Source organism: Nansenia antarctica, assembly GCF_963989245.1.
Source record: "Nansenia antarctica genome assembly, chromosome: 1".
NCBI classification, from domain to species: domain Eukaryota; kingdom Metazoa; phylum Chordata; class Actinopteri; order Argentiniformes; family Microstomatidae; genus Nansenia; species Nansenia antarctica.
Genome location: NC_137674.1, coordinates 36,315,429 through 36,343,311, shown reverse-complemented (window position 1 = coordinate 36,343,311; position 27,883 = coordinate 36,315,429). Strand labels below are relative to the sequence as shown.

Here is a 27,883-nt window from a genome sequence, read left to right as displayed (position 1 = left end):
TCTGAGAAGCTGTGTCCTGGGGTGTGTGTCTGACCTCTAAGGTCCGCTGCATCCTGGCTCCTTTCTCTCCCCTCCTCTCTCCCCCCCTCCCCTACCTCTAATGTCCGCTGCATGCTGGCTCCTCTCTCCAGGGCCTGCCGCTGCAGCTGAGCCACCGTCTCCTGCAGCCCTGCCACTACCCCCTTCCTCCTCTGGGGGGCGCTCTCCTGCAGCCCTGCCACCACTACCCTCTCCCTCCTCCAGGGGGCGCTGTCATCTGGGACCCTCAGGGACAGGTGCTGCAGGGCCTTCACGTGGGTCCCCAGGAACTGGAAGAACGTCTGCCAACCCCCCCCAAGAATGGCAGGAGAATAATAATAATAATAAATAAAAAAATAGCAACCACAGATCATCATCAACACCATATCAACACCGATGATTACACAACCAAACGATGACGATATCTTTCTATGGTGACTGAATCCAAACTGTGTCACAACAAGTAATAGAATACAAATAAAATAGATCATGTCAAAGGCAGCGCTAAGATCTAGTAGTACCAAAACTGAGATTTTTCCGGAGTCTGTGTTTACGCAAATATCATTAAGGACCTTAATAAGGGCCGTTTCAGTGCTATGTAGCCTGATTGAAAGTCATCGAAGAGATAATTTAGGGTCAAATAATTGCTAAGTTGTTCGTGGGCAACCATTTCAATAATCTTTCCTGTACAGGGTAGGTTTGATATGGGTCTGTAGTTGTTTAGTACAAAATGGGTCTAGGCCGTTCTTTTTTAGTAGAGGCTTAATAACTGCAGTTTTCAGGGCTTCAGGGAAGATTCCTGATGAAAGGGAAGTGTTGATTATTTGTATTAGTTTGCCAGCCATGCAGCTAAATATGTTTTTTAAAAAGCTTGTTGGCTTGGACATCAAGGGCACAGGTGGATGGTTTAAGACGTGTAGAAGTCTATCGTGTGTGTGTAGGTGCCTACCGTGTGTGTAGAAGCCTACCGTGTGTGTAGAAGCCTACCGTGTGTGTGCTGAGGTGTGTGTGTGTAGATGCCTACCGTGTGTGAGCTGAGGTGGGCCTGCAGGTCAGCCCGGGTGCGTAGCTCCAGACCAGGGGGCCGTGAGAGTCGCTCCTGGCCCAGCGAGGTGAGTCCCCCCAGGCAGTGGACCAGCCTCTCCTGGTGCCTCTGGAGCTCCAAGCGCCCCCTCAGCTGCCCTCCTCTGACCCCCACAGACCCCAGCACGCTCTCCAGATCACCCTGGAGGAAACACATACAGTAGAACACCTTAGCTCCGCCCCTCTGCCCCCCCCACACAACCCAGCACGCTCTCCAGATCATCCTGGGGGAAACACAGTAGAACACCTTAGCTCCTCCCCTCTGCCCCCACACAACCCAGCACGCTCTCCAGAACACCCTGGAGCAGCGGTTCCCAACCTTTTTGGACTCAAGGCCCACTTAAAAATCTCAAAGGTATTCGCGGCCCACACAGGCACGCGTAAAAAAATATGTTGGTGTCATCATTATTCTCTATGAGTTCCTATCTATCGGTATCACACAGATGATGCATTTTTTAAGATTTTAAAGAAAAAAATACAGTACCATGATTATTATTTTTTTGATTGCCCCCCACCCCCCCCTCCACACAAGTCTGCTAACAATGTAAAGTAGTGTTGTAGTTAACTAGGTAGCAGTGGGGGGATTACTCACCCAATCCATTGCATTGTTGAAGTATTTTGGCTTGACTAGCGAGTTTGTGTTATGATTCTCAACAACGTTGAAATGTAGTTCCTCCGTGTTTCAAAAGAAAAGTCCGGACATTTGATTGGTTGCCGACATGAGGACCGAATGATCAGACCGTGTCACATATTGACTCACGTTGTGTCAGTGTGAGATAGACCGCTTCGGAGACCGTTCTTTTTCACGAGCTGCACCCCGCCTCTGGAACTCAACCACTCAGAGACTCACTCTCACTCTCCACTTTTAAATCCCACCTCAAAACCTACCTGTTCTCCCACGCATACAATCTTCCCTACCCCTAACCATCTCCCCTAACCCTGCCACCCCCCTCCCCCTCTCTCCCCTGGACATTGCTGTGTTAATTGTTCCCTGTGCCTGTTCGTTAACTCTGTGTTCTGTGCTCATGTTATCTGTTGCTTGTTGTTTCTGTGTTTTCTGTTTTTCCCATATTGTCAGCGTCTTTGAGCCCCGAGAAAAGCGCTATATAAATATAATGAATTATTATTATTATTATTATAGACCATAACTCCAGTATCGACTCTCGTTGTGTCTGTGTGTGTCTGTCTGTGTGTGTGTGTGTGTGTGTGTCTGTGTCTGTGTGTGTGTGTGAGATAGACCATACCTCCAGTATCGACTCTCGTTGTGTCAGTGTATGTCTGTGTCTGTGTGTGTGTGTGTGTGTGTGTGTGTGTGTGTGTGTGTGTGTGTGTGAGAGAGAGATAAACCATACCTCCAGCTTGGTGGCCTCTTCCCTGAGTTCCAGGGGCAGGCCCTGTATGTCTGCCTCCCCCAGGAAAGAGGAAACCTGGCTGGCTTGGAGCTGCAGCCCCCCCTGGACCTGCTCCACAGCCTGGGGACCGCCACACACACACACACACACACACACACACACACACACACACACACACACACACACACACATTTGAATACTTTATTTGGTTCCACAAATTATATTATACAAACAGGGAATCAAATATTTCGGGTCTAAGCAGCACTGAACACTCAAGGGTACACATAACACCTCCTTCTCCACACGGCCAAGCTGCCAATAATAGCTGAGACAGAGCAAAATTTGGCAACCTGTTTGGCCTTTCTTTTAGACATTGCAGCAATTCTTAGACCCCTCATGGTGCATTTATATACATGGCCCAGACTTCCAAATACAAGTATGCTGAATTTGCACTTGTACCCAAAGCTGGTTATCGTACCAAGCAGTGGTTGGTATTTGATATACTTGTCCTGGAAAGTCTGGTCCATGTACAGATCACACACACACACACACACACACACACACACACACACACACACACACACACCACACACCACACACCAGGTCAAAGGTCAGGGATTCCCAATCATTACAGATACTGTATAAGCTACCACACTGTAGAAACTACCTTAACTGTACATAGCTCATAGCTGTATAAACATCTAAGCTACCGTGCATGCCTTACTGTACCTATCCCTATCATGTTCTTATATCACAATTTGCACTTCTGGTTGGATACTAAACTGCATTTCGTTGTCTGAAACGTGTACTCTGCAATGACAATAAAGTATGAACAGTATTGAAATATGAACAGGCGTACAGTACCTGTAGTTGCTCGTGGGGGTCAGCTTCGTTAGTTAATTGGTGTACCGCCACCTTGTTAGAAAGGAGGGCTGCATGCAATTCTTTTATGTGCCTCTGTTGAGTTAGACAAACACAACATTAACTAGATCAATGACTGTGTATACAATGTATCTGCAACACAACAAACCGTTTTTCTTAGAAGAACAAGGAAGGAAGTTAATTATTTAATTGAACTTTTTATCCTTTTACATACACTGTGTAAAGATATGAGTTAATAATTCATAGGATAAGTCAATAACAAACCTTGCAGTTGTTATTGAGAAGGGAACCACACGGAAGGTAAACATTACAGTGAGACATTTTGTGAGAAAACACCATGGCTAAACATCTGGGGGGTATTCCATCAACATCGCTAAAGGACAATCCAGGCCTATTTTTATAAATCTTGCAAGATTTATAAAAAAAATCTGGTTTTATTTTGATAAATCTCGTGAGACATCAGAATAAGTCTGGATTTTCCTTTAGGGCGTGATGGAAGGAGAGAGAGGGTGTGATGGAAGGAGAGAGAGGGTGTGATGGAAGGAGAGAGAGGGTGTGATGGAAGGAGAGAGAGAATGTGATGGAAGAAGAGAGGGAGTGATGGAAGGAGAGAGAGGGTGTGATGGAAGGAGAGAGAGGGTGTGATGGAAGGAGAGAGAGGGTGTGATGAAAGGAGAGAGAGGGAGTGATGGAAGGAGAGAGAGGGTGTGATGAAAGGAGAGAGAGGGAGTGATGGAAGGAGAGAGAGGGAGAGATGGAAGGAGAGAGAGGGAGAGATGGAAGGAGAGAGAGGGAGTGATGGAAGGAGAGAGAGAATGTGATGGAAGGAGAGAGAGGGTGTGATGGAAGGAGAGAGAATGTGATGGAAGGAGAGAGGGAGTGATGGAAGGAGAGAGAGGGTGTGATGGAAGGAGAGAGAGGGTGTGATGAAAGGAGAGAGAGGGTGTGATGAAAGGAGAGAGAGGGAGTGATGGAAGGAGAGAGAGGGTGTGATGAAAGGAGAGAGAGGGAGTGATGGAAGGAGAGAGAGGGAGAGATGGAAGGAGAGAGAGGGAGAGATGGAAGGAGAGAGAGGGAGAGATGGAAGGAGAGAGAGGGAGTGATGGAAGGAGAGAGAGAATGTGATGGAAGGAGAGAGGGAGTGATGGAAGGAGAGAGAGGGTGTGATGGAAGGAGAGAGAGGGTGTGATGAAAGGAGAGATAGGGAGTGATGGAAGGAGAGAGAGGGTGTGATGAAAGGAGAGAGAGGGAGTGATGGAAGGAGAGAGAGGGTGTGATGAAAGGAGAGAGAGGGAGTGATGGAAGGAGAGAGAGGGAGAGATGGAAGGAGAGAGAGGGAGTGATGGAAGGAGAGAGAGGGAGTGATGGAAGGAGAGAGAGGGAGTGATGGAAGGAGAGAGAGGGAGTGATGGAAGGAGAGAGAGGGAGTGATGGAAGGAGAGAGAGGGAGTGAATAAAGGAGAGAGGGAGTCATGGAAGGAGAGAGAGGGAGTGAATAAAGGAGAGGGAGTGATGGAAGGAGAGAGGGAGTGATGGAAGGAGAGAGAGGGACTGATGGGAGAGAGGGAATGATGGAAAGAGAGAGAGGGAGTGATAGAAGGAGAAAGAGGGAGTGATGGAAGGAGAGAGGGAGTGATGGAAGGAGAGATGGAGTGATATAAGAGTGTTATAACACTGTAACCATCATGTATGTTATGAGAGTGTTATAAGAGTGTTATAGCAGTGTTATAAGAGACTGTGGTGTTGGTTCTGACCTGGTGTTGGCCCGTCTGCTCCACCTGGGCCTGCAGGTGCCGTTGCCTAGCGACCAGGGCCGCCTGGACCTCAGGTAGGACCTCCCCCAGGCGACCCACACACAGGTGACCTGCCTCTGAGCCCAGCGCACGCGTGACCTCTGACCCCCGAGAGGCCAGCTCACTGCCCAGGGTCACCAGCTCTGCTGCCAGGGTCTGACCGCCAGGAACAGACACACACACACACACACACACATACACACACACACACACACAGAGACACAGACACACAGACACACAGACCACAGACACAGACCACAGACCACAGACACACAGACAGAGACACAGATACACACAGACACACACACAGACAGAGAGACAGACACAGACACACAGACACAGACACAGACCACAGACACACAGACAGAGACAGACACACAGACACACAGACACACAGACACACACACACACACAAACACACAGACACACAGACACAGCAATTGGTCTCATTGGATCTGAAGACAGCTAACTGCAGTGAACATGACATTACTATAATATCCCCCTTTTACCACAGAGAAAAAAACATTAAAAAAAAGCTTCTCTGTTGTTTCAAATCGTTTTAGTTCATCATCGTTTTCAACTCATCATTTCCCAGACATACCTGGAGCTGCAGCAGACGGGTCTGGGTGTTTGGGTGGGGGGGGCCAGGGTGGGGGGGTTGCAGCAGATGGGTCTGGGTGTCTGGGTGGGGGGGGCCAGGGGGCAGTGAGTGCAGCAGGGTGCTCAGAGAGGACAGGGACAGGGACACCCCACTCAGCACCTCAAACAGACCCTCGTCCAGACTCTGAGCAACCTCCTCCAGCGGCACGGCCTGGGGGGGCAGGGGGGCATCAACACATTAGTCTGGAACCTTCTGTTGGACTGGAGAACACTTAAGAACAGCCGTGCCTATTGTACCTACTATAAGAGCCGCCTCGGGGGTCAAATGACCATGGAGTTTTATCCTGGAAAGCCAGTAGTAGCCAACACTAGAACACCACATCACCAACTGTCAAAATCTTATTTCAAATTTGAAAGTGACAGTTAAATCTAAGTGATAGTTAACACTAGAACAGCCATACCTTTTTTACCTACTATAAGAGCCGCCTCGGGGGTCAAATGACCGTAGTCAATGGGAAGGTGCACACAACGACCACTAGTTGGCTGGGTTTGTAAATTAGCCTGCCTCCTACACAGAAGAACTGCAAACTAGCTATATACGAGCTTATCTTGATGAGATTTTGAAAATGTAAGGATACTGGGTGGCAGAACGCACATATCTAGGAAAAGTCATGAAAGGAGGGTCCTGAAATTTGATCGAGTGCAAAGATACAACATTTATTTTACCCCACCTTATATACCACTCAGGACTTCAATGTAGCTTTTGCACCAGTGTTGTTTTGCACACTGCACATATAACCAAACTGTACATACTGTATTGATATCCATTGCCCTTGTTCTGTACATAATCATACTGCACATATCTTAACTGTACATATCTTCACCCCTTGTCTGTATATATCACACTGTATATATCACATCTACCCATACTTTTATGGCTATATCTGGTAAGGTGTCTGGTGTTTCGTTGTCTTTGTATGTGTACTCTGTCAATGATGATTAAACTGAATCTGAATCGACATTTCACATTCCTAATGTGCACTACACAGTAGCTGTCTGATGAGGGTTTTTTTCTTTTTTTTTACATTGCATGAAAATTCCACTTTAGAATAATTGATTCAACTTCAAAGTGAAGCTTTGGCCTGACTGGTGTTCCACGTGATTGAACCACACAATCATAAAATTCCCATAAATCTTCTTCAATCTCCAGAGATGTCCTTCGGTTCATTTCAATAATTATTTCAGTGGATGAAAACTGCGAGACGTTAATGATCTGTGATGCCATGCCATTTCAAGTCCACAGATAAATGAAAATGGACTGACTTATATAGCACCTTATTCCAAAGCGCTTTACAACGGCCTCTCATTCAAGTTACCGGCCCGCTCATTAAGAGCAATTTGGGGTTCAGTGTCTTGCCCAAGGACACCTTGACATGTGGCCAGCCGGGGTTCGAACCGCCGATCTGCCGTCCTTGCAATCATTAGACGTCGTGCTCTACCTCCTGAGCCACAGCCTCTACCTCCTGAGCCACAGCCTCTACCTCCTGAGACACAGCCGCCCCAGATCAGTGCCTTGTTCCCCACCTGTGTTATCACCTGGCTGTGTGTGTGTGTGTGTGTGTCCCAGGTCTCTCACCTGTGTTAACACCTGGCTGGCTGTGTGTGTGTCCCAGGTCTCTCACCTGTGTTAACACCTAGCTGGCTGTGTGTGTGTGTGTGTGTGTGTGTGTGTCTCAGGTCTCTCTCACCTGTGTTAACACCTGGCTCGCTGTGTGTGTGTGTGTGTGTCCCAGGTCTCCTCAGCTATGTTAACACATGGCTGGCTGTGTGTGTGTGTGTGTGTGTCCCAGGTCTCCTCTCACCTGTGTTAACACCTGGCTGTGTGTGTGTCTCCAGGTCTCTCACCTGTGTTAACACCTGGCTGTGTGTGTGTGTGTGTGTGTGTCCCTGTCTCTCTCACCTGTGTTAACACCTGGCTGGCTGTGTGTGTGTGTCCCAGGTCTCCTCACCTGTGTTAACACCTGGCTGGCTGTGTGTGTGTGTGTCCCTGTCTCTCACCTGGCTGTGTGTGTGTGTGTGTGTCCCAGGTCTCTCACCTGTGTTAACACCTGGCTGTGTATGTGTGTGTCCCAGGTGTCTCTCACCTGTGTCTCTCACCTGGCTGTGTGTGTGGGTCCCAGGTCTCTCACCTGTGTTAACACCTGGCTGTGTGTGTGTGTGTGTGTGTGTGTCAGATGTCTCTCACCTGTGTTAACACCTGGCTGTGTATGTGTGTGTCCCAGGTGTCTCTCACCTGTGTCTCTCACCTGGCTGTGTGTGTGGGTCCCAGGTCTCTCACCTGTGTTAACACCTGGCTGTGTGTGTGTGTGTGTGTGTGTGTGTGTGTCAGATGTCTCTCACCTGTGTTAACACCTGGCTGTGTATGTGTGTGTCCCAGGTGTCTCTCACCAGTGTCTCTCACCTGGCTGTGTGTGTGGGTCCCAGGTCTATCACCTGTGTTAACACCTGGCTGTGTATGTGTGTGTGTCAGGTGTCTCTCACCTGTGTTAACACCTGGCTGTGTATGTGTGTGTGTCAGGTGTCTCTCACCTGTGTTAACACCTGGCTGGCTGTGTGTCCCAGGTCTCTCAGGCGACTGATGTGGATCTGCATCTCCTGCAGGCTCTGGGTATCAACAAGGCTGCCTGCTGTTTCTTCGCACCAACTCACGGCTGACTGTGTCACCTGGGGAGAGAGAGACAGGGAGAAAGAGACAGGAGGAGAGAGACAGAGAGAGAGACAGAGAGAGAGACAGAGAGAGAGAGAGACAGAGAGAGAGACAGAGAGAGAGAGAGAGAGAGAGAGAGAGAGAGAGGGAGAGACAGGAAGAGAGAGATAGGGAGAGAGAGACAGGGAGAGAACACATCACATCACAGTGTATTTTTCGACACCACACATCCAACTCCACGGTTGGAAGCTCGTGAAAACACACACTTGGTAAAATGTACTCTCTCCACACTTGTAAACATGTGACGTTTAGGAGCAGGTGGTACTATCGTACGATACGTCTGTGCCGTGCGCTACTAAGACATTTTGGTGTCATTTGACCCTGTGAAATTTCAGGACCCTCCTTTCATGACTTTTCCTAGATATGTGCGTTCTACCACCCAGTATCCTTACATTTTCAAAATCACATCAGGATAGTATAAAGCTATTTTGCCGTTTTCTGTGTAGGAAGCAGGCCAATTTACAAGCGGCCAACTAGTGGTCGTTGTGTGTAAATAGCAGCTTGAGCATTGTAAAGAGGGTCATTTGACCCCCGAGGCGGCTCTTATAGAAGGTAGAAAAGGCACTGTCACTGTCAAATTTGAAATAAGATTTTGACAGTTGGTGATGTGGTGTTCTAGTGCTAACTAGTGACAGTGTCTCCAGTACCTCAGAGGGGCCTTGCTGTGAGGCCTGTTGTGAGCCTTGCTCCAAGACCAGCAGACGGCGGTGAAGGTGAGTCCACTTCTGTTGGATGGCCGCCTCCTCATCGCCTTCAGACTCAGGAGGAAGTGATCTGCAGGGCCAGGAAACAAGGTGCACGGCTGTCATAACCAATCAGAGGGAAGCAGAGATCTACTGTATGTATCGGTGGGGTGAAGCCCTGGAAAGACCTCCACTCAGAACACAATTGTAGGGGCGCTTAGGTGGCGTAACGGGTTAAGCGTCGACCATGTAAACGCAAGGTTCCCGGTTCGATTCCGGCCACGGACATATCCTGCATGTCATCCCTTCTCTCTCTCTCTCAGCCATCCTTCCTGTCAAAATCTCTACTGTCTCTCTCTCTCTCACCCATCCTTCCTGTCTCTATCTCTACTGTCTCTTTCACCCATCCTTCCTGTCAAAAATCTCTACTGTCTCTATCAATAAAAAAAGAAAAAATGAGTGAGTGAGTCCAAACACTCAGAAAAAAAGTTACTTAATTAAAAAAAAAAAACTATTATCTCAACAATAGCGATGCCGTTTTACGCTCGGTGAAGCGACCGACCGCACGTGTAGATTAAAACATGAAGACCAAATCTCTGCTGCTCTCCCAGGGGAGAAGGACCTCCGAGCAATCAGTCCACACATCCACGGCAGACAGACAAAAATAGCTCAACGCAATCACTTAAACTTTCCCCCTGTCATGCTGCACATCTGTTGCAAAGGCAGGAACTATGTTTTGGGGGGTAATTGGCTGCCTCTATTTTGAGGAACATGATTAGGGAACGAAATCATCAGTTTAAACTAGAAGAAGATTTCGGAGAAGAAGAATGACAAGGACTTCCATTAAAACAACATCTGCTTTAAAACATTGATGGTATTCAGATGTAACACGTTCTAATGCTTTGGTCCTCATATCGGCAACCAATCAAAAATGTTAGTAAGTAAGTAAGTAAAGCTTTATTGAAATAGCGCCTTTCGTACATGAAATGCAACTCAAAGCACTTTGAGTTCTGACTTTTCTATTGAAACACGGAACTACGTTTCAACGTCGTTGAGAATCACAACACAAACTCGCTAGTCAAGCCCAAAATACTGCAACGACGCAATGGATTGGGTGAGTAATCCCCCCACTGCTACCTAGTTAACTATAACACTACTTTACATTGTTAGCAGGCTCACAAAACAAGCGGTGTTAGTCGACTGTGTTAGTCTGATCATTACATCGGATCCCGACATGAGGACCAAAGCATTAGAACGTGTTACAGACGGGCCTGGTGTGTCTGGTGTAGGGTCTAGGGGTCTGGTGTGTCTGGTGTAGGGTCTAGTGGTCTGGTGTGTCTGGTGTAGGGTCTAGGGGTCTGGTGGGTCTGGTGGGGGCCCAGGGGCTCGTACCGTGAGGCTGGCTGGGTCGGGTCCACCTGGTCCTGGCTGAGGAGGCGTACTCTGCTCCCCTGCCTGGCCAGGGCCTTGGTCAGGCCTCGCTGCTCACTCAGCTCCTGCTCCAATGCCTGGAGGGCCGCGACCAGAGCACAGCAGGGGGTCGAAACCAGAGCACAGCAGGGGGTCGAGACCAGAGCACAGCAGAGCATCACACCATGATCAGAACACAGCAGAGCATCACACCCAGACATCACACCAGGAACGCTAGCACACAGAACTGTACTGCCTGAAGACTTCTTCTTCTACTTTTTTTTTTACAATTTAGCATCCAAAGTGACTTGCAATTAGAGATTACAGGAACAGTCTCCCTGGAGTAACTTTCTCAAGGACACACTAGTGGTGGTGTTCCCAGGTGGGACTTGAACTCATGACCTTCTGATCACCAGTCCACCTCACCATCCACTAGGCAAGGCCATCACTATCTAATTTCTACTTGAAAACAAACTTCTAGATAAGTAATGAACTCGTTACCTTCTGCTGCTGCAGGCTGCTCTGTCTGATGAGCTTGCTCTTGGAGGAGGAGAGCATCTCCTGAACACTGGCGCTGCGCCTCAGCCGGCCCTCCAGGGGGCGCTGTCTGGACGACGAGACCTTCACACGGAGGGAGAACAGAGGGAGAGAGAGGAAGAAACAGAGTTCATATAATTTACATTCACATTTGTGGCATTTAGCAGACGCTTTATTATTCCAAAGCGACTTAATCGATACATTTGACTAAGCAAGTGAATCATCAATCCACCAGTCGTAGCAGGAAGAGTAATCTAGCTCAGGCCAGGGGCCATTGGCAGTCGTCGTGATAGAAGAAGAAAGATGGGGGGGGAGTAGAAATCTTAGGAGACACAGTATAGGGGTAAGCAGGTGTCTCAGGAGACACAGTGCTGGGGGGTAGTAGATGTCTCAAGAGGAGCAGTTAAGGTGTAGCCTGAAGAGATGGAGGTCTTCAGTCTCCGACGGAAGATGGGGAGTGACTCTGCAGTTCTGACAGCCGTGGGAAGCTGAGTGCTGTCAGTCTAACCACAGCGCCCTAGTGTGTACAGGGCTGATGTCATACTTCCACCCACCAGCGGAGTTTGACATCCCCTTCAAAACTTCAAAGCCTCACAGTAATCGAGCCATTTACGAGGGGCTAATTCTGACAATTATCTCTCTTTGACATTTCACTTCAAGTGACAAATGTTTGTTTGTGTCTGCCAGCGCGTTAATCGTTGTCAGGGAGGGCGAATTCAATCGCCCCCAACCGACACACAAAGACAGTGAGAGACACAACATCTGGTTGGCTGTCGACATCGCCTCAGCAGACATCGCCTCAGCAATCGACTCTCATCCGGCAGGCGAGCAGTCGAAGCGTGAAGCTAGTATGATTTGGTTCCAAACAATTCCCAAAATGCAACATCGTCAGGTATTACAAGGATACAACTAAAGAGTACAAGCAAAATAAATCCTTTGTGCTCTTTTGTGTGTGACACATTATGTGAGAAGCTTGCTGTATAAAGGCCTCCTGCTCCTCCACTGGTGAGTGTGTGTGTCTGCTCTTCTGGGAGTGGTAAATGGACTGCACTTATATAGCGCCTCTATCCAAAGCGCTTTACAACGGCCTCTCATTCACCCATTCACACACACATTCACACACCAATGGTGGCAAGCTACCATGCAAGGCGCCGGCCAGCTCATTGGGAGCAATTTGGGGTTCAGTGTCTTGTCCAAGGACACTTCGACATGTGGCAAGCCGGGCCTCGAAACGCCGATCTGCCAACCTTGCGATCATTAGACGCCGGCTCTACCTCCTGAGACACAGCCGCCCCCGGAGGGTGTGGTGAGTGTGTGTCTGCTCTTCTGGGAGTGTGTGGTGAGCGTGTGTCTGCTCTTCTGGGAGTGTGTGGTGAGTGTGTGAAGCTGGCTGTATAAAGGACTCCTACCTCCTGCTCTTCTGGGAGTGTGTGGTGGGTGTGTGTGTGCTCTTCTGGGAGTGTGTGGTGAGTGTGTGTCTGTCCCTCTGGGAGTGTGTGTGGCTCTAGGCCTGTTAAGCCTTATTATGTAATAACTGCACATAACTGCACATGTAATAACATTCCAAAATGTAATAAAAAGTCACTTTCAATATGTGGTAACACCACATTATGTAATAACCTGCACATTATGTAATAAATCGCCTGAACGCAAAATGTAATAACGTTTGCCTTTGTTAAGCCTCATTATGTAATAACTGCTCATTATGTAATAAATCGCCTGAACGCAAAATGTAAAATAACATTTGCCATATTATGTAATAAATGTATTACATATTGTGCAGGTTATTACAAAATGCGGTGGTTGCACTTTTTTGTAACACAATTGAAAAAATGGAAATGTAATAAATATATTTGTCCATGAAAAGCATTTTAATTCTCCAACATTAAAAAAATCCAGAATTGCATGTTGTGTTGAAACTAAATAGTATTTCTATCGACCACTTATATGCTGATTTAGTTGCTTTCTTCTCAAGTTATGAAGCCCCCAATGGCAATTTGCTTGTTTAGGAGACATTCTGAAGACCTGATAACTCATTCCTTCAGGGGATCACATTATTGTTATAAAAAGCGCACACAACATGCAATTCTGGATTTTTTTTATGTTGGAGAATTAAAGAATTGTCATGGTAAAATATATTTATTACATTTCCATTTTTTCAATTGTGTTACAAAAAAGTGCAACCGCCGCATTTTGTAATAACCTGCACAATATGTAATACATTTATTACATAATAAGGCAAATGTTATTACATTTTGCGTTCAGTCGATTTAATACATAATGTGCAGTTATTACATAATGAGGCTTAACAAAGGCAAACATTATTACATTTTGCGTTCAGCCAATTTATTACATAATGTGCAGGTTATTACATAATGTGGTGTTATTACATATTGAAAGTGACTTTTTATTACATTTTGGGATTTTATTACATAATGTGCAGTTATTACATAATGAGGCTTAACAAGGCCTCCTCTAGGCCTCCTACCTCCTGCTCCTCTTCTGGGAGGGTGTGGTGAGTGTGTGAAGCTGGCTGTAGAAAGCCCTCCTACCTGCTCCTTTTCTGGGAGGGTGGGGTGGGTGTGTGTCAGCTCCCCGCTCTGCCTCTCCTGCAGCAGCAGTTGGAAGGTGACCAGGCTGGTCTTCAGCAGCTCCAGCTTGGAGGAGAGGGCCTCGGCCTCCTGGCTGGCCCCTGCTGCAGCCCCTGGAGCCCCTGGAGCCCCTGGGGCCCCTGGAGAGCCTGGAGGAGACCCTGTAGAACCGACCTGCTGCTCCAGGGCTGACAGACTGGCCACCTTCTGCTCTATCTCCACAAACATCTCCTGCACACACAGTCACATGTAAACAGACAGACGGACAGAAAGACAGACAGGCAGGCAGGCAGGCAGGGAGGGAGGTAGGCAGGTAGACAGACAGACAGGCAGACAGGCAGACAGACAGGCAGACAGGCAGAGAGGCAGACAGGCAGAGAGGCAGACAGACAGGCAGACAGACAGGCAGACAGACAGGCAGGCAGGCAGGCAGGCAGAGAGACAGGCAGACAGACAGACAGGCAGGCAAGCATGCAGGGAGACAGACAGACAGACAAGCAGGGAGACAGGCAAGCAGGCAGACAGGCAGACAGGGATGTAGGCAGGCAGGCAGGCAGACAGGCAGACAAACAGACAAACAGACAAACACAACACACACACACACACACACACAATGGAGAGGGGGTTGAGAAAATCGTAGACCTTATTCAAACCAGAGCCTCTAGTCAGTACGTAACTGTCATGAAGAAAGACTACAACAATAGGATGTTGACTGAGACACCTGCAGACACCTGCACACCTGCACCCTAACCCTAACCTGCACCCGCGTGAGAGGAGAGCTAATGACTGACACACCTGCAGACACCTGCACCCTAACCCTAACCTGCACCCGCGTGAGACACCTACACACCTAGGAGACACCTGCACCCGTGTGAGAGGAGGGCTAATGTACTCTGTGAGAGCGTGTGAACCAGAATCCCATTTCCACATGCTAACCGCTAACCGCCCCAGAGAGTGACCCTGAACAGAGACACTCTCTCTGGGGATTAACACTAGAACAGCCATTTTTAAAAATATCTTTGCACTCGATAACATTTCAGGACCCTCCTTTCATAACTTGTCCTAGATATGTGCGTTCTAAACACCCGGTATCCTTACATTCTTCACAAATCACATCAGGATAAGCTAGTATGAAGCTATTTTGCAGTTCTTCTGTGTAGAAGGCAGGCTAATTTACCAGACGGCGCCAACTAGTGGTCGTTGTGTGTAAAAAGCAGCTTCCCATCGTAAAGACTATGGACATTTGACCCCCGAGGCGGCTCTTATAGTAGGTAAAAAAAAGGCACGTCTGTTCTAGTGTTTTTGTAAACCGTATTTGTAGACTAGGAGGGTATACAGAGCTGTCTCCATACATGGACAGCACTGTGCTCTACACCCCTAGCATACAGGCACACACTGTATTGTGCTAATTTGATACTTTCCATAGATTGATGTACACAAGGTGAGCTACAGTGTGAAAGGCTTCTCTTCCCCTGAGGGGAGGGGCAGGGAGTTTTTATGAAAGGCCACAGATGAAAGAGACACCTGTGAGAGTCATCTAGGTCATAATACACAGGGCGTTTATAGTACCGGAGCAAGTCTGCATACAGAGCTCTCTAAAGGCTCTGGTCAGTTTGAATACGAGATGCTTTGTGTGTTTGTTTATCCATTCAAAGCGCTCATTCAAATCTGTGGTGCTATATGGGCCCTGTTTAAGACCTGACACTATAGGGCCTGGTTTAACATCTGAAACTTTAACGGAGGTGAAGTGTCATATTACAGTCACAGGGTCAGTGGAGAATCCAGGGCTTACAATACCTGGTTAATCCCTGAAGGAAATGAAGATAACAATATCAGGGGTTGGGAACTTCATTCATCTAAAGAAATGTCTTTTGTTTAGCCGCGTTGAACTCCCTCACACCAGGCGTTGTGTCAGTGAAGCGATCATATTTTAGTTTAACACTACAACAGCCGTGCCTAGTTTACCTACTATAAGAGCCGCCTCGGGGGTCAAATGATCATAGTCTTTACTGTGGAAAGCTGCTACTTACACACAACGACCACTAGTTGGCGCATCTTGTAAATTAGCCTGTCTCCGACACAGAAAAACGAGCAAAATACCTTTATACTAGCTTGTCCTGATGTGATTTTGAAAATGTAAGGATACTGGGTGGTAGAACGCACATATCTAGGAAAAGTCATGAAAGGAGGGTCCTGAAATTTGATCGAGTGCAAAGATATAACATTTGTTTTACTCACAGGGTCAAATGATCCCACCTCACGTCTCTTCTAGAGTTAAATAGATTTTTAAATTATTATGAATTATTATTCAATAGCTCGATATAAGAGAAGGTATGAGTCACATCCTGGACAAACCAGGACAGTTAGATCACTTGGCCAGCACCTCGACACTGGGACACTGTGCCCTGAAGACAAACACAGGCAACACACTAGCTGGCTTTGGATGTTTGCTCAACATAAGCCCTCCTTTGAAAAAGTCATCTACCTGTCAGGGAGACAGCTGTGTTCTTTCACCCGACCATGCCAGTGTTTACTAAAGACTGAATCCAGTGAACCTCTCCCATCTGCAGCAGCAACAGCAGACAAAAGCAGCAATAAAAAAAGACACAAAACGACTGTTGATGAACCCTGGTCACCGGCGGTGATTTAAGAAGTGCTGTTGGACTCTGGACGAGGCAGCTGACAACCAAAATAAAGGTTGTCAGGAAGAGTAAAGTAATTGACCTCTTTGTCACACAGTGTCGTAGGCAGACAGACTGCTGACACTTAATTTAAACCAATACAATTACGTGTGATCTGTCTTATCTGCCTGCTATGCAAACAATGAATTAGTAGTAAAGACCTCACTTCTGAGGCTATTATAGTGAACACCTTTGATGTGACACTGCTATTTACCGCTGTAAGTAGATCAACTGTATCAATACTCTCATGTAAAAGAGCTAAGTAGATAAGAGGTATACACACACACACACACACACACACACACACACGGCAATGTATTTCCAGGGAGCTGTGATTCATCATCGCTACTATAAAACGTCCTAGTAAAAACCTCAGAGCCTCAGGCCCCTAACACACAGTGGTGAACTTTGACCCCCCACCCTGCCTGCCTGGCTGTGTGTGTCCTGCGGTGGTGCTTACCTGGCAGGTGAGAAGCTGCTGCTCGACGCTGTCCTGCATGGCGGCACCCCACACCGCTGGCATCCCCAGGCTGTTCTGGGCTCTCTGCAGCCAGACCTCCAGCTGGGTGGCTCGCTCGCGGCAGGCATGGAGCACCCCCAGCGCGGGGCAGGGCCCAGGCGAGGCCTGGGGATCCCCTGGGGCCTGGGAGACAGACACAGAGCCCACTGAGACCTCTCCCACCACTCCCAAGGGGACAGGAGACCAGAGGACAGGGGGAGGAGGACAGGACGTACGGGACCTATCCTCAGCTGTCAGTCAGTCAACAACACTACAAACCAGTCCAGGCTCCAGGTGTGTCTGTCCTATAGCTGAACCTGGGAAAACAACGACCTACTTCTCACGATCTCTCCCCCTTCTCTCTCTCTCTTTTTCTTTCTCTCTCTTTATCTTTATATAAGTAACTCCCTCTCTTGCTCTCTGTTTTTCTTTCAGCCACGGTGGCCCCACCCACCTGTGGGCAAAGCCACTTCCTGAAGTCGCGGTTGCATCACAGAGCAGCTCCAGTGACAGGGGACGTGTTTATGCCTACACATGAACCTGGGCCAGGGGCGGTGGGGCTTAGACATGCAGGGCGGGGCTTACAGCACTAAGCTACACTTCCCCTTCTCTCTTTCAGTCTTTCTTTCTCTCTTTCAGTTTTTCAAGTCCTTCCACATTTTCCGGAGCTTTCTTTCGTTCTGTCTCTCTTATCTGGGTTTATCTGCTGCTTTGTTAACTTTTTTTCCCTCTCTTGTTACACTCTTTCTCTATGAATATATGTTCCTTCTCTGTCTCACTCTCTCATTAGAGAACTTAAATGCACATAGATAATAATAATAATGTTTTATTTGCATGCAATCAACTTGTCAATCACATTTTGGGGTCTTCTTTTGCTCTAGGCACAGGGTCAGCCATAATTGGTGCCCCTTGGAGCAATTAGGGGGTTAAGTGCCTTGCTCAAGGGCACATGCAGCTCCCTCCTGAGTCGGGGATTGATCTAGAAACCTTCCGATTGCTAGCCGGCCTCTCTAACCTCTAGGCTACCACCCCCCACCTAAGCTCTCTAACCTCTAGGCTACCACCCCCCTTGCTTTTTGTTGTTGTTGTTGTTGTAATATTGCTGCCACAGCCAGTCTGAGAGTGTGAGGACAGGCTGTGACATCAGAGGGAGGTTAACCCCAGTAATTTGTTCCCAGTAAACAAAGAGTCCAAAAGACGTCTTCAGGGAAGCCGGAATGTGGGTTCAGATGACGTCTTTCTAGGACGTCCAGATGACGTCTTATGGACTACAGAAGATGATTCTGTAGTCCATAAGACGTCATCTGAACCCACATTCCGGCTTCCCTGAGCACGTCTTTTGGACTCTTTGTTTACTGCCTTACCATGCAGTTACCATGTTACATCCCAGGCGTCACGCAACAAGGATTATTCAAACCATTCAAAAGTCTGGTATGAGTAACTGTATATCTAACTAAATAAGCCCATAATTAAACACACTGTGTGACTGTTCAAAGACCTAGATAGTTAATCTCTGGTGAACCCCAAAAATGTAAATAACTCGAGTCAACAGGTGAGTATCGACAGTATTACTATCAACCCATTCCATTAATGTGTAAACTTGTGACCAGGGTTGCAACATTCCCATAAGTTTGGGAAACATTCCGATAATTTCCAACATTTCCAATTGAAACCCATATGGAAACTTTGGAAATGATCGGATAGTTTCCCAAACTTACGGGAATATGTTGCAACCCTACTTTGTGACATCATTTCAACAGACCCACTCATTATGTGCACCTGGTGCCCCACTCAGGGGGTGCGTGGGGGGGGGGGGGGGGGGTTAGAGGGGGGTTAAGGAGGCTTGTGCAGTGTGGAGGTGGTGTGGTGGGGGGGCAGGGATGGATCATACTGGAGCGGGTCTGGTCTGGTGGTGCTTACCAGGGTGGCTGTGGGTGGGGGGGGCCCAGCCTCCGTGTCTTCTTCTTGGGGGGGTCTGAGTGTGCTCTGAGGGGTACTGTGTATGCTGACGACACCCTGGAGGAGGGTGGTGGGGGGGGTGAGGGGGCGGTCGTCCTCAAGGTGTACAAGAGGGGTGTAGGCCCCAGGTTGTAGCGGTGCTGCTATGTCAGTCGTGAGATCAGATGGTGTGTGTGTCTGTGTGGCGGAGACCAAGATGGTGGTCATCTCTAGAAGCTGGGAGTGTGTGGTGATGGACCCAGACTGAGGTGGTTCTGTGCTGGGTACAGCCCTGTGGGGCTCTGTGGGCCTCTGTCCCTCTGGGTCGACCAGAACCAGGCCCTGTACCGCCTCGGAGAGCCTGAGGCCTGAGGTGGACCCAAACCGAGGTGGTTCTGTGACGGGCACGGCCCTATGGGGCTCTGTGGGCCTCTTTCTCCTCTTTGGAGCGACCAGAACTAGGCCCAGACCCCGAACCGCCTCAGTGAGCCTGAGGCCACCACCGTCTAACATCCAAGGGACAGGAAGTAGTGAGGTGGCTGGAGTGTCTGTGGTGACCTCAGGAAGTGCGTGTGAGTGTGTGTCCTCAGTGGGGGCATGTGGAGTGGGAGAGCTGCGGGAGAGTGTGTGTGTGGTGGTGTGTGCGTCTCTGGTGTGTGTCTTCCGCCCCTCAGGGTGGCTGTCATCACCCCCCCTCCATGCAAGACCCCTCTGTCCCATGTGATCCTGACACAGAAAGAGAGAGACGGAGAAGGGGGGTGGATCATTTTTTGGGTGGATTTATTTCTCTTTTTTCTGTAGTCTTTGCCACAAAAGGAGCGGGTGTCTTTTTTTGTTCACAACAAGGCAAGGAAGAAAAGGACAAACTACAGTAGTAGAGTAACATGCAAAGTATTACAGACTAACGACTATGTTATTATTATTATTATGTCAGTTAATTTCAATCAGTGCATTTTCATGGCCAACAGTCATCTTGGTAGTATATACTTTACTCTAAAACCTTCTTTCCATATTTTATATATCTAAAAGTATAAATGGAAATAAATCCTGACTCCAAGCGAGGGTTGTCTAGTTCCTCCATCCCATCCTGCTTCCAGGCAGTGATGGAACAATATGTCATGTAAACAGCATATTATGCAAAGCGATCATAACCTGCAACTTTTTTTGAAATACAATACACACGTGTGTAAGCAAGCACATACAACAATAAACAGATGAGCAGTTGCATATTACAGCTACGAGATTATTGTCAAACAAGCTAAGAACACCCAGAAAAGGGTCAACAATGAAAAGTTGAACACATTTCTTAGTAGTGTCACTTCTTTTCCCAGTCAGTAATGTCTTATCAAATTGGCACTATTAACATTATAAAACATGATTCACAAAGTGAAATAACCAATAATAATACGGTTGTATGGAAAGTCTAAAAGGATAAATCAATGCATCAATAATCAATATATATTTTTGGGAAAACCATCAAACAAGAGAAGGACCCATGCAATGTAACATACTGTATCCTTTAAAAAAACAAAAAAACAAAAAAAACACCACCACCACCCCACATACCATCAGAATACCTGTCTATTCTCCCAGTGAGAGAGACTTGGCTTCAACCTTACTTTGCCAAATATATCACTTGTCATATATTAATGTTATATATTAAGTGCTCTTGTCAGCTCTCAGTAACTAGACATGAACCACATACGATAGCTTACTGTTCTCCCAAATAATCAAGACACATCAAGGGAGAGATGCTAACCCAACAGTCTCCCAGTTGTCCCTCATCATTGTAAACATAAAAATAAAATATTTATGGAATTCATAATTCTCCAATGTAAACAGAATGTTAATACTCATTAGTGTAACTGCAAATCTGTGAGAATCCACCTGCAGTATTCATATACCTGGATAATCATACCTGGAATCACCTGCCATGTAAATGCACTGAAGGACAAGAGGACAGACATCTAACAGGGGGGATTTCTACTCTAGTAGGTCTAGATCTAGGACCTTACAGATCTAGTAGGTGTAGATCTAGGACACCAAACATCTAGTAGGTCTAGATCTGCCCCCAGTGGGATCAATAAAGTTGTCTGAATCTGGGACCTTACAGATCTAGTATGTCTAGTTCTAGGAGACTACACATTTCTGCTGGGACGGGGAGGGGGGTTTGGGGATTGATTTGACAGAGTGCGTTTGTGTGTTTACCAGGCTGGGGGGCAGAGACTGGGTTCTGACTGTGCCCACGGGTTTAGATAAAGCTTCGGGGGGGGGCGCGCTGGTGGCGGGGGCGGGGGGGGGGCCCGCTACATCCTGGAGGAACATGAGGAACGTTAACATAAAGATTGACTGCTCAGAGAAACATTAATTCATTAATACAGTGTTAATATCCACGAGAAATTGCAGTTATTCACTAGCTCAATTATACAATATTATTGTTATAGATGTTAAACTGGTTACATTATACTATACATGTACATAACATCTATCATGTGACACAGTCTGATCATTTGGTCCTCATGTCGGGATCCAATGTAATGATCGGACTCTTCTTTCTAAAAATGTGAATACATTTCCTCGTTGTTGAAAATCAATGACACACGTCGCTAGTCAACTAACACAGCTTGTTTTGTGAGCCTGCTAACAATGTAAAGTAGTGTTCTAGTTAACTAGGTAGCAGTGGGGGATTACTCACCCAATCCATTACGTTGTTGCAGTATTTTGGCTCGACTAGCGAGTTTCTGTTGTGATTCTCAACAACGTTGAAACACATTTTGATTGGTTGCCGACATGCGGACCAAATGATCAGACTGTGTCACGTGTTATGATGTATGTGTTTGTTATATCATACAGTGCATGTTAGGAGCATGGCTGGACAGTAATCTAGTAATCTAGGGAATGTTCTGGTACTGTGGTGTGACAGTAATCTAGAGAGGGTTCTGGTAATCTAGACAGTAATCTAGAGGGTTCTGGTAATCTAGACAGTAATCTAGAGGGTTCTGGTAATCTAGAGGGTTCTGGTAATCTAGAGAGGGTTCTGGTACCGTGGTGTGTTGGTCAGTTGGAGGTCCAGTCCGTCCAGGCAGGTCCAGACTCTCCAGGGATCCCCCTGCCGCTCCAGCATCTCCTGGGACGCCCTCAGGATCCTGGGACAGCAGCAAAGAGGCAGTCACAATGATGAAGATGATGATGATGAGGACGATGACAAGTTTTTTTAATGAGAAACAATATGGAATATTATTTGGGAAATACTGTCACAAAGTTACTTTTGGAGTTTCAGAACTAAACTGGTTCACCTGTAAACCTATAGGTCCGATACGCCCATGAATATTCACCCATATGGGTGAACCCGTTCAGAATTTCCCAAATATTGTTCCACACTGCCCCCTAGAGGAGTAACAGAGTACAAGCCTGAAAATCCCACAATTGTAGAGCTGAGCTGAAGAGAGAACAGGATTGTACGATTACCTGCCGCAAGAAAGTAACATTAAGAGTTGAGAAGAAAAAAAGAGAGAGAGAGAATATGCCTTGAACGGCTTTATTCCGAATAATAAAAAAATTATGTTTGAAAAATGTGAAGAACCTTAAAGAAGGTATGAACGCAAGACAAGCACAGTGGACAGATAGCCAGGAGGAGAAGGATGAGGAGTGTAAGAGAGAGGAGAAGGAAGGAGAACAGTATCCCAGCACTGCTCAGAGTAGGAGAGAGAGGAGGAGGAGGGAGAGCTGGATCCAGTATCCCAGAGCTGTGAGAAAACAGCAGGACACAGTGACCCAGGAGCATGTCACAGGAAGCCCCGGGGGAAGTGAGGTCAGAGAGCCCAGCAGCAGTGCAGGGTGGGATAGTCTGGCACCAGGCCTCCTTCTTTACCTCTGGACCTCTGCCCGTGAGAGCCAGCCAGAGCCAGAAAAGAGAGCTTGCTCCCCCGATCTCGTCCTCCTCCTCTTCCTCTTCCTCCACCTCCTCCTTCTCTGTCTCCTCAGACAGAAGAGATTCCTCCCTGGAGTCCTGCTGCACCAAGTCAAGAACACATGCTGAATGACTGGAACAACGTGCATAACGTGCACAATTAGAAACAAGAAACACGTTCTAACACAGCAGTATGATAAAGGCAGCACGCTAACAAAGGAAGAGAACTTACAAATGAATCAGATAGGATAAAGAGCCTAGAAGCACTAGAAGCACTAGTAGCAGCGCTACTCGTCTATAAGCAGGGAGGCATGCATGCTTTAGTTGTGTAAATTGCCTGAGGTACATTGAACAGTGACTGTAGGAATGGACGCTTGTTTGGAGAGATTTTACTCACTTACTGACAGTGGCTGACCGGCGGCTTAACTGTAGCTCATGTGATGCGTTGGACTCCAATGTAGTGGGGGGAGGAGGGGGGAGGGACTCACCTATCTCCCTGTGTGTTACCTGTCCTGCTGCCCTACAGTGTCATCCACATACAGATCATAATTCATCCTCAACCTGTCCTTAACGTCGAGTAATCTAACCTGAAAGTCTACAATCTATAAATCAATCAAACAAATCGTTTTCCATCTCTAATAACTTGTCTTGTCATATTGATTTATGTATTTCAATTAATGCCCACTTTTTTTTTTTTTTTTTTTTTTTACAGGTTGAGGGTCAACGACTTGAAGAATATTTCAGTAAAGCTAGTAAACTAATTGCATGGAAAATACAGTATGTGCCTACAATCTCTGGAAAGTGTATAATGTATATGTATGTAGTTTATATCTACATGTATAATATATGTACAGTATCTATATTGTGAAACTCTTTTTCCCCCTTATTGTAATAACCACTATCCCCCCTATTGTATAAAGCTTTATATCCCTTAACCTATATTCCCTACTATTTAAAATAAATATCCAAAATGGAAATGATGATGTCACTTCTTAGGTACTTGTTTTGTCTTTGAAAAAGGCACGCCCCTTCCCTTAAGTAAGTGTGAGGTGATCTTCTAAAAAAGACAAAAAAAAATAGTACAAAAACAAACTTGTTAAGAAGAGCATGCTATGATGGGCAAGCAAGTTAATGTTAACATTTCAACACTGCAGTCAGCCCTACGGGACATTATGAACTGAACAACAAAAGCGTTACAAATGTCACAGACTGATCACTTGGTCCGCATGTCGGCAACCAATAAAAATGTTGAGACTTTTCTTTCGAAACACGGAACTACGTTTCAACGTTGTTGAGAATCACAACACAAACTCGCTAGTCAAGCCAAAATACTACAACCCAATAGATTAGGTGAGTAATCCCCACTGCTACCTAGTTAACTATAACACTACTTTACATTGTTAGCAGGCTCACAAAACAAGCTGTGTTAGTTGACTAGCGATTTTCAACAACGCGGAAATGTATTCAGTCATTCATTTTTTGAAAGAAAAGTCCGATCATTACATCAGATCCCGACACGAGGACCAAACCATTAGAACGTGACACAGATGTACCATAATAGTGAGCAGTGACACTAACGATGCACAACGTCTACACATACACCTCCTCCACCCACACCTGTCTGCCTCTGATCAGTCTCATTGGTTATGAAAATTGTCCGTCTCATTCAGAGAGCACCAGTCATGTTCAAGGTAGTCTCGCTTGTTGTCACGGTGACACAGAGGAATGAGGTGAGACAGGTGTCACAGGTGAGACAGGTGGCAGGTGAGCGGGGGGTTTAAGATCAGGTGAGTTGGGGTTAAAGCTCTTAAGCTAGGGTTAGATGGGATAGGCTATGGGAGACATGTAGTCACACAGGTGGGAAACACTACAGTTGAGACAGCACACACACACACACACACACACACATACACACACACATTACCTGAGACAGCACACACACACACACACACACACACACACTACCTGAGACAGCACACACACACACACTACACTGGTGACAGGCGGAGGAGGGGAGGTCCCCTGGTCCTTACCTTGAGCTTCCCACTCCCCCAGGTGAGCCTCTGTTCAGGCGTGGACTCCTCCACGGTCTGCAGGGAGGCTCCAGACTTGCTCAGCACGTCCTCCTCCACGTGGGCTATCTGGATCCGGCCCTGCTCTGCACTCTTCTCCTGAAGTAAGTAAGTAAGTAAGTAAGTAAGTAAAGCTTTATTTATATAGCACCTTTCATACAAGAAATGCAGCTGAAAGTGCTTTACAACAGGATAAAAACATATAAGCATAAAATGAATAATAAAAGAAGAGAAACAAATGTAAGAAATAAAAAGATAAAACATTAATAACACAGTCTTAATCTGAGTCCCTTGCCTTGAAAATATTTAAGATATTTAAGACTTGACTTCATGGAAAGTCCCTTGCCTTGAAAATATTTAGGAGTCCCTCACCTTGACTTGACGGGTGGGCGCTGAGACCTTCACTGATGGACGCGTGGGGAGAGTTGGGCTGGGGGCAGGCGACTTCTTTGGGGTGGTCGTCGTGGATAGAGGTGAGCTGGGTGAAGGGGACTTCTTTGGTGAAGGAGGAGTTGAGCTAGGGGCAGCAGGGGACCTCTTTGGGGGAGGGGTGGGTATAGAGGACTTCTTCGGGGGAGGGGTGGGTATAGAGGACTTCTTTGGGGGAGGGGTGGGCAGAGTTGGGCTTGGTTCAGGGGTCTTCATTGGGGGAGGGGTTGGTATAGAGGACCTCTTTGGGGGTGGGGTGGGCAGAGCTGGGCTTGGTTCGGGAGTCTTCTTTGGGGGAGTGGTGGCTATGGTTGGGCTGGGTTCAGGGGATTTCTTTGGGGGAGGGGTGGGCAGAGTTGGGCTTGGTTCGGGAGTTTTCTTTGGGGGAGGGGTGGGCAGAGTTGGGCTTGGTTCAGGGGTCTTCATTGGGGGAGGGGTTGGTATAGAGGACCTCTTTGGGGGAGGGGTGGGCAGAGCTGGGCTTGGTTCGGGAGTCTTCTTTGGGGGAGTGGTGGCTATGGTTGGGCTGGGTTCAGGGGATTTCTTTGGGGGAGGGGTGGGCAGAGTTGGGCTTGGTTCGGGGGTCTTCATTGGGGGAGGGGTTGGTATAGAGGACCTCTTTGGGGGAGGGGTGGGCAGAGCTGGGCTTGGTTCGGGAGTCTTCTTTGGGGGAGTGGTGGCTATGGTTGGGCTGGGTTCAGGGGATTTCTTTGGGGGAGGGGTGGGCAGAGTTGGGCTTGGTTCGGGGGTCTTCATTGGGGGAGGGGTTGGTATAGAGGACCTCTTTGGGGGAGGGGTGGGCAGAGCTGGGCTTGGTTCGGGAGTCTTCTTTGGGGGAGTGGTGGCTATGGTTGGGCTGGGTTCAGGGGATTTCTTTGGGGGAGGGGTGGGCAGAGTTGGGCTTGGTTCGGGAGTCTTCTTTGGGGGAGGGGTGGGCAGAGTTGTGCTTGGTTCGGGAGTTTTCTTTGGGGGAGGGGTTGGTAGAGTTGGTGGGGTGGGTACAGTTGGGCTTGGTTCAGGAGTTTTCTTTGGGGGAGGGGTGGGCAGAGTTGGGCTGGGTTCAGGGGTCTTCTGTAGGGGAGGGGTGGGCAGAGTTGGAGGGGTGGCTACGGTTGGGCTGGATGCAGGGGATTTCTTTGGGGGAGGGGTGGGCAGAGTTGGGCTTGGTTCAGGGGTCTTCTTTGGGGGAGGGGCGGGCAGAGTTGGGCTGGCAGCAGGGGACTTCTTTGGGGGAGGGGCGGGCAGAGTTGGGCTGGGTTCGGGAGTCTTCTTTGTGGGAGGGGTGGGTACAGTGGGGCTGGATACAGGGGACTTCTTTGGGGGAGGGGTGGGTACAGTTGGGCTGGCAGCAACAACCTTCCCAGGTGGAGAAGTTTGTGGAGGGTTTTTGGTCTTTTGTTTAAATTGTTCCGGAATCATCTGCTCCAGCTTCACCAGGTTCTGTTGTAGCTGCTCCACCCTGCTGAAGACGGTGAGGGTCTCCTCGGCCTTCTCCGGCAAGCACAGGCCCGGCGTACAGCTCTGGATCTCCGCTATGGTCGCGTTCATAGTCTGGATCCTGTCCATAACCACCTACGGGACACACACACACACACACACACACACAGAGACACAGTGACTTGGCTGGTGATCTGGTAATGTCAGGAGGAGACCAGAGGTAGTGGTGGTCTAGTGGATAGTGAGTTGGACTGGTGATCGGAAGGTTCTGAGTTTAAACCCCATCTGGGAAAACCACCACTAGTGTGTCCTTGAGTAATACCTGGGAACACCACCACTAGTGTGTCCTTGAGTAAGACCTGGGAACACCACCACTACTGTGTCCTTGAGTAAGACCTGGGAACACCACCACTGTGTCCTTGAGTATGGCACTTAGCCCTCAGTTACTCCAGGGAGACTGTCCCTGTAATTAAGTAAGTAAGTCTGCTAAATGGTAAATTCAGAGTTAAGTCTGACAGGATATCCTGTCGCTCGGCTCACCTTCAGGCTGTCCTCTCTGGGGCTGGGCAGCGCCCCTGGGGTCGCTAGCAGCGGCCTGAGCTCAGCCACGTCCTTCTCCATAGTCTTCACCTCTGTCTCAATGGCATCCACCTCCTAGACAACCAGAGGAACACTTTTAGCAATTCAGAGAGAAAGTGCAATAAAGTAGGTTTAGTTTTTTGCACAGATTTGAGTGTGTGCGGATGCTGTTTTGCACTCTATTGATACTCTTCAGTTCCAGCACCTCAGCAAAGTCTGATCGCGGATGAGCGGTGGTATTTTCACTATTTTGAGCAATTCCGAGAGAGAGAGAGAGAGAGAGAGAGAGTTGGAGAGAGAGAGAGACAGAGAGAGAGAGAGAGAGAGAGAGACAGACAGAGAGAAAGGAGAGGAGAAGCAGGGTCAGGTGGACTCACGGCGGCGGCGTGCTCCAGCTGGGACAGCGGTGCTACGAAGCTCTGCTGCACGGCGGTGACGCAGCGGTCCGCCTCGCTCAGCTGCTCCTGCAGCCCCGTGACGTCACACACCGGCCCGATCTCCTTCAGCACCGACACAAAGCCCTGCAGGGTGGTCCGGATCTGCTCCGAGTCGTCCAGCACCAGCTACAAGAAATGATGTAGAGTACACACCGTTAAAAACAATCTAATCTTTCTTCTTTACA

General features: G+C 47.8%; 1 protein-coding gene across 1 annotated transcript in view; it reads right to left on the bottom strand.

Annotated features, from left to right (window-relative positions):
* syne2b (spectrin repeat containing, nuclear envelope 2b) overlaps window positions 1-27,883 on the bottom strand; it is a gene marked incomplete at its 5' end in the record, with an annotated part of 186,906 nt that overhangs the window by 67,883 nt on the left and 91,140 nt on the right. The window contains 19 exon segments of the mRNA XM_080522419.1: window positions 96-320; window positions 1,043-1,243; window positions 2,454-2,573; window positions 3,318-3,410; window positions 5,090-5,284; window positions 5,730-5,939; window positions 8,318-8,452; window positions 9,143-9,269; window positions 10,571-10,686; window positions 11,090-11,209; window positions 13,678-13,947; window positions 16,858-17,040; window positions 18,817-19,560; window positions 21,043-21,147; window positions 21,879-21,980; window positions 24,778-24,915; window positions 25,189-26,817; window positions 27,223-27,336; window positions 27,639-27,824. Coding sequence (XP_080378545.1) covers window positions 96-320; window positions 1,043-1,243; window positions 2,454-2,573; window positions 3,318-3,410; window positions 5,090-5,284; window positions 5,730-5,939; window positions 8,318-8,452; window positions 9,143-9,269; window positions 10,571-10,686; window positions 11,090-11,209; window positions 13,678-13,947; window positions 16,858-17,040; window positions 18,817-19,560; window positions 21,043-21,147; window positions 21,879-21,980; window positions 24,778-24,915; window positions 25,189-26,817; window positions 27,223-27,336; window positions 27,639-27,824 — 5,013 coding nt within the window.